This window comes from Sander vitreus, chromosome 14, assembly GCF_031162955.1.
Source record: "Sander vitreus isolate 19-12246 chromosome 14, sanVit1, whole genome shotgun sequence".
NCBI lineage: Eukaryota > Metazoa > Chordata > Actinopteri > Perciformes > Percidae > Sander > Sander vitreus.
In genome coordinates, this window is record NC_135868.1 from 30,372,896 (window position 1) to 30,385,519 (window position 12,624).

General features: G+C 40.5%; 1 protein-coding gene across 1 annotated transcript; it reads right to left on the reverse strand.

Annotated features, from left to right (window-relative positions):
* Positions 1–3,699: 3,699 nt before the first annotated feature.
* Positions 3,700–11,681, reverse strand: gnrhr1 (gonadotropin releasing hormone receptor 1). Its single transcript, XM_078267668.1, has 3 exons — positions 11,166–11,681; positions 7,147–7,348; positions 3,700–4,115 (listed from the first exon to the last, which is right to left on the reverse strand). The coding sequence occupies exons 1-3, from the start codon at positions 11,679–11,681 to the stop codon at positions 3,700–3,702; spliced, it is 1,134 nt and encodes a 377-aa protein (XP_078123794.1).
* Between the last annotated feature and the right edge of the window lie 943 nt (positions 11,682–12,624).

Genomic DNA, 12,624 nt, shown 5'->3' on the forward strand with positions numbered 1-12,624 from the left:
GGCACCCAGCCCAACAACACCCTGGCACCTCCTTATTCACCCACACAGCTATCTGCCAACCGCCAGCTCTGCCCATCCCAGCTTCCCTCCACTCAGCCTGAAAAACAAGCCCCACAAGTGGTACTGTTTGCTGACTGAAATAGAAAATTCCTGGACACAAAAAAGCTTTTTCCTGGTAAGAAAGTACTGTTGAAACGCTGCAACACTACTGGCCAGGCAATGAAGCTGTTGAAAAGGGAGACCCTTAATGCCCCTCCACATATTTCTGCTTCAAACTGGAGATCTGAATGGACGAACAGGAATTGAACCTGATGTCATCTACAGCAATCATGTTTTTGGTCAGGCCCCCCTGTTGACCACACCAACCATCACCAGTCGGAACAACCTGGACTCTGAAATAAATCAAGGTGGCAGGGAGATGCATCTCTGTCGGCCCTTAGGTCTGTACATAGTTAATGTTAGGATCAGACGGAACTCTTTATTGAGATTCACATACTCCTCAGCTCTAGTGTAGTAGTACATTCACTGTAAGATTGCAACCAACCCCCCCGCCCCCTTTTTGACCACAACCAAATTAATGTTTTCTTTAAACTCTCAGGTCAAACAAGTGACACCAAAAAGCAATCCAGTAAGCTGTTTAAATTCACTCCTACTTATAGATGCCCCAGACAGTAAAAGACAAATCAAAATCATCATGGCTTTGAACTCACCTGATCTGATGAATCACATATGTCCCTACCAGAGATGGTGTAAACAAGGCCATTGATGATATCAATATGATATTTCACAAGGCAGCTCTTAAAGCTGACCTCAGAAAACAAAAATGGAAGCCTGTAAAAATGCTAAACGCTGACAAACAGTTCCATCAAGAATGAGAAAAATAACAAACAAAACACTTGCCAACTGAACAACCCAGCTTTATGCATTAGAAACAATGACATTTTAATGAAATATGTACAATTAGGAAAGCTACATAATTCCCACATTAAATTTGAAGACAATGATTGGATATTGGAGTTCAATACAAAGCAACTACAGACATTACCCATCTAAAATGGTAACATCTTGAGAACACATTTTTAAAATCTCTACATAAACATACCAATAACTAATTAATTCAGATCAATGCATTATTCAAGAAGAACTTCAGACATTAAGAAAAAAAATAAGAATACCAAAAAACACTTGATTTTCCAATTACTTGGAAAGAATTGACCACACAGACAAAATCTCTCCAGCCGAGGAAACTTGTGGTCCAGACAGCATTTAAAATGAAATGTTTAAATGCAGCACCCCAGAGATGCAGGGTGCAATGTTAACGTTGTGGCATATGTATCAGCAGCTGTCTAGGAAAATTGTTAAATTCTGATTAAATATTTTAATATTCTAAATAAAAGAATACTAGATTTTCTTCAAGAACACTCCACTATCCAGCGTTCTACTCTATTTGGCATGAAGGGCTTTATTACAGACTTCGGTGGTATAGGGGGCAAAATATCTGATTACATCAATGTATTTGGAAATACATGTGAAAAAAAACAAAACGTGTGCTTAAATTGGAGGCAAATTTAAGTCAGACTTTATTTAATGTGTATTTAAATGAGGTTGCTGTTAGTTAGAGTTAGATTAATGTATTGCTCCTGGCCTCTCCCTCCTAGATAGAGAGGTGAAGTTCTATGCTCGTGATCTCGTTCTACTGTCTCCTACTGAAAAGGGACTATAGCAACAGCTGGACATCATAGAAAAATACGTAATAAATATGAAGAAAACTAACAATTTAACATGAATAATATCATTGAAGAAAGCATGAGTTTTACCTACCTTGGCCATAACAGCATCAGGGAGTTGATTTTACATTTTATTATTTCAAAATTCCAATTAAAATCTGGTTTGAAATATTTGTGTCATGCAGTCCATTGTGCTGTATGGTAGTGAAGTATGGGGTCCACTCAGTCATCACAGCTATACCTGTTGGGACAAACATCCAACAGAATCTTTACTTGCAGAATTAGGCAGATATATACTAATAATTTGCATTCAAAAGAGAAAGTTTTAACCACATGAAATCCAGCCACCCAAGACACCTTCCACTCCAAATTCCCTTCAAGAGCTGAGCCCAGAAAAAGTTCCCCTATATCAGTTTTTACTGAGGCTAGCTGCCCCCACTCAGGCACACTCTGACCAGTCTCACAGCACCACTGCTTTCCAAACACCAATCAGAGTAAAGCAACCTATAAGACAATATAAAGAAATATATCTGGAACATTGGAAAGAACAAACTAAAAGCACAAGTACAATAGAATGTTATCTAGCCTTAAAAGACAGAATATCTCTGTGTCAGAGATAACAATGTTGTGTTGTTGTTATGTTGTTAATGTATAGTTCTGTAAGGCACAGACCTCTCTAGTCGCCTCTCCATCAGCTGAATTGTCTATTTCACAAATATTAGTTGTGCTTTATGTGGTTGATGTTCAACGGTGATGGCATGTGGTTTTCAACTCACTAGTCTCCTGCCTACTCTGCTAACCTTCTGCTAGCCTCCTGCTGTATCTGCTAGCCTGGGCTAGCTAGCCAGCTGGCTCAAGTTTTCAAATGTAAACATCAGAGGAAACACAGAGGTGGAGATGGCTATCAGCTACAACCTATGGCTACGATCCCGACTACATGGACCAGCAAGACCATCACTATGTCCATCTCCATCTCTATATCAGAGGGGCTACAGAGTCAAGCGTGGAGGAAATGACAACTGACTTCTCTGATGGGCGTCCTGCTAGTCATTGTGCAGGCGTCAGACAGTGAGCTGGGTTGCCTCAGTGCCTGTGTCGGCTTTCAGTGGGATGTCTGGAGCTGTGGTGTCCTTTGGCTAAGACTTGGCTGGATCCTAGAGTGCCGGTGCCATTCAACCAAGTCACCCTATTCTGTATGCCGATCTGACGGCCACATTGTATATATACTATATGATGAATCATGCACAAGTTGAAGGAGCTGATGGGATAACTTTTTACTGGAATTGTACCTTGTACGATTTAATGTGGCAGATAAAATTGATGATTGATTGATTGTGTTAATGTTCATATTACTGTTTTATTGTGTAGGGTACTGTCCAAATATTTTTGATAAACTGTATTTTGATGCTTTAGCAACATTGTTATTAAAACTTTCATGCCAAAAAAGCCCCTTCAAATTAAATTGAATTGAGAGAGAGAGAGAGTGAGAAAGAGAGACAGAGAAAAAAGAGAGATGCACAGCATTACAATAATGATACAGCAGGACCACGACCGCAGCTGCAGCCACGATCCAGGTGCCACCACAATCCAAGGAAATCTGCGAGGTGAAAAAGCACATGGACTCCAGGGAAGAAGCTTAGTTAACGTGCATTAATGAGACATGAATGCACACAAATAGAGAGAGAGGAGGAGAGAGGAGATCAGTGTGTCATAAGTACCCCGGCAATCTAAACCTATAGCAGCATAACTAAGTGTTGGTCCAAGGCAAACCTGAGCCAGCCTACAAAGGGTTGGTCGATTATCTGACATCCATGAGGAGAAGCAGAGATGATCACAGTTCTACGGCTCACACAGTCCTAGAGAGAAAAGCCAAGTTGTTCACCTTCCAGTATTGTAGTCATGGATGAGCATCAAACAGCTGATACCTTCACTAAGGACATTGGTTAATTCCTCAGAGTCAGATCACCACGGTTTAAGCAGGGTTCCCACTATGCTGGTTTGAGCTTAGATCAGACTCCATCTCCACTGGAGCTTGAGCACTTCCACCAGAAAGACGATCCACAGAGCGAGGTGAGACATTGTTGATTCGGCGACCGCAGCAGCACGCTACCACGTCAGCGAGGTCGGCCCGAAAAGACGCTGTGTAGAAGCTGTAGATGACTGGGTCACAGCATGTGTTCAGGTTACCAAAGATAAACAGTATGTGGTGCACATACTCAGGTGTGTGCTGGATCATGGCTGGTTGGAACCAGTACCAGATCCCTAGAAGGTAGTAGGGTGTCCAACAGATGACAAAGGAGCTAACAATCACAATGGTCATCTTGAGGGTCTTAATCCGGGCTTTGGGTATCTTGTCTGTTCCATTGCGTCTGAGGCAGTGTTCACCATCTGCAGAAACACAGCATGTTCAAAAGCTCAAATATAGGAAAGCATACATTCCATAAATGTAAGCAAATAGGTAATAACCAGTTCAACAGCTTAATTTTGAGATGGGGGATGATCTATTTTAGAGATTTGGGGGTTGGAAGGGATGCATTGCTGACTGGCATAATAACTTTAAAAGCTAGTACTTAAGTTGTTTTACTGTGAAAATGTCTGCTGTTGTTTCATGTGTTTGCTGGAGCATCACATACTGTATAAAACACTAAACCGGTACATTTATCAATGCCAGGGCATGACTGTTTTACACAGTTGTTTAAAAATCAACAGTATAGGCCCCTACTTTCCCCAATAACTTCATATTTGCTGTGTTCAAAACACTATTTTAAATACCCCTTACAGCTGAAGGGGAGTATAATGTAAAGCCAGTTACAGAGCATTAAAGGATAACTCCAGTTTATACCTCTTTTGGTCTTGTATTAATAGTTTTGTCCATCATTTCGTATCAGTTATGATAACATTGTATCACTAAAAGGTCTGACAGGTCAAGAAACACGAGCAGTCAGATAATCAGCATGCAAATAAAATAACAGTTTTATCCAGATGATCTAAACCACTTTATTTGAAAGTGACCTGTGATAAGTGCTATCCATAGTACTGACGCTGCGTTCCATTTACCTTGGAAGTCAGAAGCCAGAGCTGAGAATGATGTCACACCTGAGTTGACCACATTCCAGCACAACAAGTTGGAATAACCATTATTTTACAGTGGAGTTAGCTCTAGCCAGATTAGCTATTGTTAGCAATGCCAGTTGATAACAACGCATTACGCTGTATTTTGTGCATATAAACACTGTGGGAACATGTCCACAGATAGTTGGACAGTACTGTGTGCACGACGGTTTAATGAGACACAAATAAGACAGAAGTGCTAATAAACTGTATGTTACATTAGCTTTCACTACTGTTGATGCACGGAGCAGCCATGTTGGATTTTAAGGTCGGCTTTGCTTGGGGTAACGTGAGGTTCTCTGACTTTCCTAGTCAGAAATCCAACTTCAGGGGGTGTTCCAGTTGAAATTTCTGACTTAGAACTCTTAAATTCCGACTCTCCAGTTCAAATGAAAAGCACCATAATTCCATGACTGTTCTAGGTATTCCTACTGCTGGGTATAAGGTATCACTACAACAAAACTAACTCAAGTCATCAGCTATATCGTATTCACCTGTGTGTATCCTTTACAACATCTGTGCTAAAAATGTAGGAGTTAAAATTTGATTTCAACTTTGACATAAGAATTGAATTTGCACTGTTGAGTTCAAAGCTTAGAGAGCTATTGTGACTGACTAGAACTAGCATGTTCCTGTCTTACTAGCATGTTAGCGGATGGCTTGTCAAATATGCCATATCCTTGATATCAGACGTCAGGTTCCTCCACTAGTTGGCTCTTTGTCAGTACTAGTTGGACACTTGTTTGTACTAGTTGGATATTTTGTTGTACTAGTTGAACAAACTCTTTTACAGGTCACTTTTTTTTCAGCAACTAGTGGAACAGCAACTAGTTTTAGCAGAAGCCTTACTAGTGACGCTGGTTAGTTTACTAGTAGCACCAAAGTCCAAACTAGCCAGCTGTTTGACGCACTAGTGGAACAAGTAACACTTAAAGTCCTACTAGTTAACTTATGAGCTGCAAAAGCTCTGACTTGTTTACTAGTAAACATGAATTCAGGATACTAGTTTACTTGGGAGCTGCATCTCTCTGTACTAGTTGACTGGTGAGAGCCGAAATTCACTAGTGAAGGCAAAAATGTTTACTAGTTAGCATGTTGAAGCCTCTTTTTAGGGTTAGTTAACTTTTGCGTATTTTGGCTCTTACTAGTTAACTTGTACAGAGAGATGTAGCTCCCTAGTAAACTAGTATCCTGAATTATGATATGAAGAATATGGAATAAATGCTCAAATGGCTTGCCATATATCAGCTACAGTAGTTCACCAACTATCCCTGTGAGTAGTTATTATTTTACCAAGCTCCTAGCACCACAAGAACGACATTCTGGTGTGACTAGGCCTTAAGTCTTGTCTGCTCAAGAGATAATGTCACAGAATATAAAGAAAGTTTATTTTTCATTGAATTTATTGTAACAGTGCTTATGAAGTAAAGTGTATGAAGTTAGTCATTCTGTTCTAAATTAGCTAACTTGTTTATTATTTATTTGACTAGATTTAAAGACTTCAATACATTCTTTGTTTCTGGTCCTGCTTATCAACAGTTACAGTCACTGCACCAGAAATGTCAGTGATAATCCCTCATTGCAAAGGAAAACCGTCCTTCGGATAAATCTAAACTGAAGCAGGAAGTGGGTCTTTAAACTATGTTGGATGTTTGGGTCCTCATTTTACTGTTTGCCTTCTTTTTCTATTAACTAACCTGGAGGTTTGTCTCTAACCTGTGGGATTGTCTCACTGCTCGTCTGTTAATTATATAACAGCAGAATAAAGCATCACTAAGGCATCCAACACAGGGATGTAAATACAATATAAACTTCACAGTGGCTGCAGATACAAACATTCATGTCACTTAGCATGCTTTGCAACGTGGTGCACTAAATCAGCAATTAAGTTAAATGTAATGTCATTTATTTAACAATGATGCTAACCTTATTTATAACCTATAATGATTTCATACTTAATTGTGTTGCATTGTGTTTGTACAGTTCACAAACTGCTTGCCCTCCTGACACTCCACCAGTGAAGGTCAACATGTAGCACAGAGTGTCAGCGGAGTGCACACCGTCACCTCTCTGAATATGAAGCTCCTGCAGCTTTTCTGCTGCAGCTTCCAATTTATCTCCTTTCTTCGTCTCCATTCACACATCAGTTATTATGATATTTTCATGTGACTGTCGCAAAGTACAATCCTTTTTTTTTTTAAATACTCAAAATTGTAAAAGTACATAAAAAACAACTTTGTTACATTGATGAGACTTAATGTGGTTCGTTACTTCGTTGACAATTAAATGTCTTTAGAGAGTCACACACCTTTGCTCTTGTGCATTTGCCGATTGATCTTGGTGAGGATGCAGGTGTAGCAGAAAGTCATGACAAGTAGGGGGAAGACATACAGTGTCACAAAGTGAAACATGTTGTATGCCGTCTCCTGCCAGAGATACCGGAAACTTCCATGGGTGACACACTGAGTGAAGTCCACTCCATCAGCTTTAATGGCCCGAAAGATGAACAGCTGAGGAGTGTAAAGAGATGAGGAATGAATTCCATGTATTCACAGAAAAATACAGTGCAGCACAAACAGTGTAGCAGTGTGTAGTCCTTTTAATGCACCTCAGAGTGTACCACTTATACCATGTAAAAAACATAACATTGAGGCCAACATTAGTCATTGAATGTTCTAGAGTCCAGATGTAAAAGGCAGTGTTTTTCCGGTTTGGGGAAGACGGGAAGGGGTCCTCCTTCAAGAAAATTCAAGAATCAAGAATCAAGAAAACATTTTTTTACCATTATTACCATATCTGTGTCTAAAACATTGGACAAGCTAGAGAAGATGATAAATAAATAACACTCAAAAAGCTTAAGGATATAACTTGCTAAAGAAGTTCAACTACAATCATTAGATCTGAGAAAAGTAATATAGTTAGTTTTGATGCACACATTGATTTTTACGTTTATTCGTCTTAGGTGGTGCCCAAAACGGCTTAATGGTAAGTAAAACCCTGAAAGGTGATGAAGCTAAAGTGAGCTGTTTGTTAACTCAGCAAGATGCTAGGGTTAACAGTGGTTCCACATGAGTTGAACTAGTGTGCATTAAATGGTTGTTCATGGCAGTGCTGTGGGTGAACACAGTGTTGATAAAAATGATGTCAGAGAAGGAACACAGGAGTAGTGTGAGGAAGAGAATTACTAACCACATCAGTGGTCACTGACAGGCGACAGGAGAAGACAGTACTTGATTCCAATTATAATGCAGTAATTGCTAATAAGGTACAGTATAGGTATTATGAGTTTATATTTCATATTTCTAGTTGTCAACATACAGTATATGAAGAGCAAACCAACAATGAATGTATCCTGCTAAAAGTGTGTACCCAAAGCTTGATATATCTTCTTCCTCTGTGTCACAGCACTCCATTGATGTTAAAATCACATCAGTGAGCCACACTGCTGGGCCCTAAACACCACCAAACCTCATTATCTTAAGATATAGCTACTCTGGATGGCATTGCCCTGGCCTCCAGCACTACTGTCAGAAATCTAGGAGTTATTTTTGATCAGGATATATCCTTTAACGCCCACTTAAAACAAACCTCAAGAACAGCCTTTTTCACCTTCGTAACATTGCCAAAATTAGGAACATCCTGTCTCAACACGATGCTGAAAAACTAGTCCATGCATTTGTTACTACCAGGCTGGACTACTGTAATTCCTTACTATCAGGTTGGTAAAATAAGTCCCTAAGACTCTCCAGCTGATCCAGAATGCTGCAAGAGCTAAGAAAAGAGATCATATTTCTCCTGTATTAGCTTATCTGCAATGGCTTCCTGTAAAATCAGGGATTGAATTTAAAATCCTTCACCTGACCTACAAAGCTCTAAATGGTCAAGCACCATCATATCTTGAAGAGCTCTTAGTACCTTATTGTCCCACTAGAGCACTGCGCTCCCAGAATGCAGAGTTACTTGTGGTTCCTAGAGTCTCTAAAAGTAGAATGGGAGCCAGAGCCTTCAGCTACCAGGCTCCTCTCCTGTGGAACCAGCTCCCAGTCTGGGTTCGGGAGGCAGACACCGTCACCACATTTAAGAGTAAACTTAAAACTCTCCTCTTTGATAAAGCTTATAGTTAGGGAGTGAGGAGTTGCAGCGTTCGCCTAGACCAGCAGGGGAGGGTGTGTAGCCACAGTAACGATGCGTCCCCTCCCTATCTCTGCTTCTCTGCAGCTCTTAGCTATGCTATTATAGTTTTAGAGTGCCGGGGGACTTCCTTTGACACACTGAGCTCCTCTCTCCTCTCTCTTTTCATCTGTGTGCAAATGCTTGCTACTAACCTAGCTCTGGAGAGGTGGTTCCCCTGAGCCCTTATGTTTTCTCGCCCCACAGTTTTCCCTGGATTAGGGTGTCACCTAAATCATGGTTGCAGCTGTCGTCATTGTCCTGCTAGGCGCCCTGCTATGCCCTGCAGTGCCCTGCTACGCCCAGTGTTGGGAAGGATACTTTCAAAACGTATTCCATTACAGAATACAGAATACATGCCCAAAAATGTAATTTGTAACATATTCCGTTACATTACTCAATCTGAGTAACGTATTCTGAATACTTGGATTACTTCCACATTGAATTGCATTTTATAAGTGTAGGAATGCAGCCATCACATCCAGCTTACTAAACTGGCCTATTCTGGTGTGTTCTTCTGTTTCAAGCAGATAGATTTTTTGTATTTGTAGTCGCGAACTGCATACTACAAAAATCTAACCACAGTCTAAGCTACCACGAGCTAATTTTAGCTAACGTTAGCTAGCATGTCAAACAGGGCTAGTCAGTCTACCAACCGCCCACCAAGGGCCTGAGTCTGCCGAGGTTTCTCACTCAAAGGAAGTTTCCCTCACCACTCGAGGTTTCTCCCTAAAAGGGAGTTTTTCCTCGCCACTTTTGCACTAAATGCTTGCTCTTGGGGGAATTACTGGAATTGTTGGGTCTTTGTTAATTATAGAGTGTGGTCTAGACCTACTCTATCTGAAAAGTGTCTTGAGATTACATCATCTTGCTGCCACAAATAATCACTAGAGAGTAGTCTGAAAGTAGTCCCAACAAATGCACTATTTCCTCCTGTTAGTAATGTTTGGAAAATAAATAGTGACCAGTTACTGTCTTTTTAAAATTATTTGTGAGGTATTTGTAAAAGTATATCTCTTCAGTAGGAACCAATGGGCTTTGGACTGAAATCCACAGACAGAGTAGGAAAGTCTCTTCTATTGAGAGACGGACTGAGACATTGTGGGTACTAATTTGTAATGGGATTTGTTGACAACAGAAAGAATAATTACACATTGATTGAGTTAGATGGATATATTTCATTGTGTATTTATTTATTTATTTGATCCTCTTTGTATTCATTAAAGTGTTTGAGAAATATTTACATTCATTTACTGGATATTTCAACAATAGCTAAACGTATTCTTTAACCTAGATGTCCATGCTAAAACTAAGTTATTTCAGCTGAATTTTTCAGACGTGTTAGTAGCCAGATTACATGCACAGTAATTGTTTTTTCGTCAGCATTGTGGTTAGTTTAACACAGCCAATCATATTGCGCCAACTTTACTAACTTTAACGTCAATGTATGGCTGGAGCATAATAAGAATACTAATATTATCATGTAAAGTTGCCTCATGTTGACATACAGTTGTTGCTTTTACAGTAAAACAACAGTTATCTGTAAACCTGGCCCAGCCATGGAGCTGAACTGAAGACACGATTACACGAAGACACAAAGACGATTTTGTTCATACACTCCGAAGAGACACAGTTTAGGAAAATTGAAAGCTCCAAAAACTGTCCGTAATTGAGAGTGTGTGATAGATGAAAGTCCTGTCACTAGTCATTTCCATTTTAAGCGAACTTTTAAAATGTCACAAAAAAGAATATGTGAATTAGAAGCGTTTCCATCAACTGGTTAAGAGCGAATAAACTTGAGTATGCAAAGTGTAGTTTGGTCACAAGTTGACGTTACGCATGGTTGTAGATTGCAAACCGTCTCGTCAAATTTATTGATACCCCACATTTGATGTTAGAGGCTCTGTCAAAACTTTCATGTATAATTGCCAATGCAGCCAATCCAACCCCTAATCACAGAGATGGCAAAATATAGGTAGGTAGTTCATTTGTTGTGTAATTTGTATCTGACACAGACAGACGACTTCTGCAATTATTACAAATTACTAGAGGTCCCCAGGTAAAACTAGTCCCGTGCGAATAGGGCTTTAGACTCAGCACCAGCTGATAGATGATAGAGGCCTTACGGCTCAGTGTGTAACCTAGAACCTACTGTACCTGTGGGGATGCCAGCAGCAGGCTCAGAGTCCAGGCCGCCAGAAGCATGCGTCTGTTCCTGAGCCCAGCATCGAGCGAATCCAGAGGATGAAGAATGGCCCGATAGCGGTCCAGACTTACCACCACCAGTATGAATGCTGCTGAGTGCATGGCAAATAGCTTGAGAAAACACAGCAGCTTACACATCATATCACCAGCATACCACTGCACTGTAATATTCCAAATGGCATCCAGTGGCATGACCACAAAAGTCATCACCAGATCAGCTGATGCCAAACTGGCGATGAGCGGGCGGAGGTGTGCTGCCAGGCGATAACCCCGACCCCAGCACACACTGATCAGGACTGACAGGTTACTGCAAGCGGCAAAGACAAACAGCACCAGGGTGGCTGCTACACGGCAGCGGGCAGCCACAGTAAAGGATGGAGCCTCCCATGGTGGAGCAGATGAGTTCAGCGGGCCATTTTGTAAAGGATCTGCAGGAGTGGAAACCCACAGAGACAGGTTTCCTGACATCCTATAGCAGAGGGAGAACACAATCATTTGACACTGAATTGAAATTGACACAAACAAGCATAATGATCATTAAAATACCCTCTTAAAAGGCTTTGTTGTGATTGACAGGCACATGGCCACTGACATTATTATGGCATAAACCAGTGATGTCATTCTGGGAAATGAACTGTCAACACAAAACATGCAACAATCTCAGTGAGACAAAGCTTCCAATGTACTTGCAAATGTTTTCAGTGGTTAACAGAATGAAAACACCACCTTGCCAACTAGAAAAACTACATCTCAGGATAGTTTTGTTGCAAATCTTTATGCTCACTCATACAGTAGATGCTGAAATTGAATACTGTTTTTCATTTTGTTTGTTTGAGTTTACAGGTCATACTACAGCCTTGTTAATCTTTTTGGACAACAGCTTGTAGCTTGATTTTCTACTGAGGGTTGTAGTCAAAATGGCTGCAAATGGTTGTAATGATTTTCAGATAGGGTTAATAATACCGGTAGTAGAAGTCTATATCGATGACGGTTCATTTACGGGATAGTTTCTGGTGCTGCTGGAAATTCCGCCGGATGTCCTTCACATTCCTCTTTCTTTAAGTTTGCTCGCATGGAGCAACATTAACTGGAACCACTGAGCAACGTTACACGCTGAAAATGGCCAGTTTTAAGAAGAAGCTGGATGGTGCAACAAGTCAGACCTGCTCGGTTCTTTCAGGGAATGACTGTAAAGATTTACAAAGAATAAGTTTAGGTCATTTCCTCTCTAACTGGGACGTTTTGGGACTGATTGGTGGGATTGCTGTAGACAAAGTACACACGGAGATACACTGGTAAGAGCCAATTACGTTTAACCATGTATCAGCTCATTTAAATAACTCACGTTACTGTGTTATGTCAACAGTTAACTTCATTTAATATTGGATGAGGAGTTTTCTTTTGCGGGGTG

Excerpts from the sequence above, each read along its gene's own strand:
- gnrhr1 (XM_078267668.1), bottom strand. The coding sequence starts at position 11,681 with ATGTCAGGAAACCTGTCTCTGTGGGTTTCCACTCCTGCAGATCCTTTA. Across the intron at positions 7,349-11,165 it reads TGCTGCTGGCATCCCCACAG|CTGTTCATCTTTCGGGCCAT; the intron begins GTACAGTAGGTT and ends TACACTCCTCAG. Across the intron at positions 4,116-7,146 it reads GCAAATGCACAAGAGCAAAG|ATGGTGAACACTGCCTCAGA; the intron begins GTGTGTGACTCT and ends GTGTTTCTGCAG.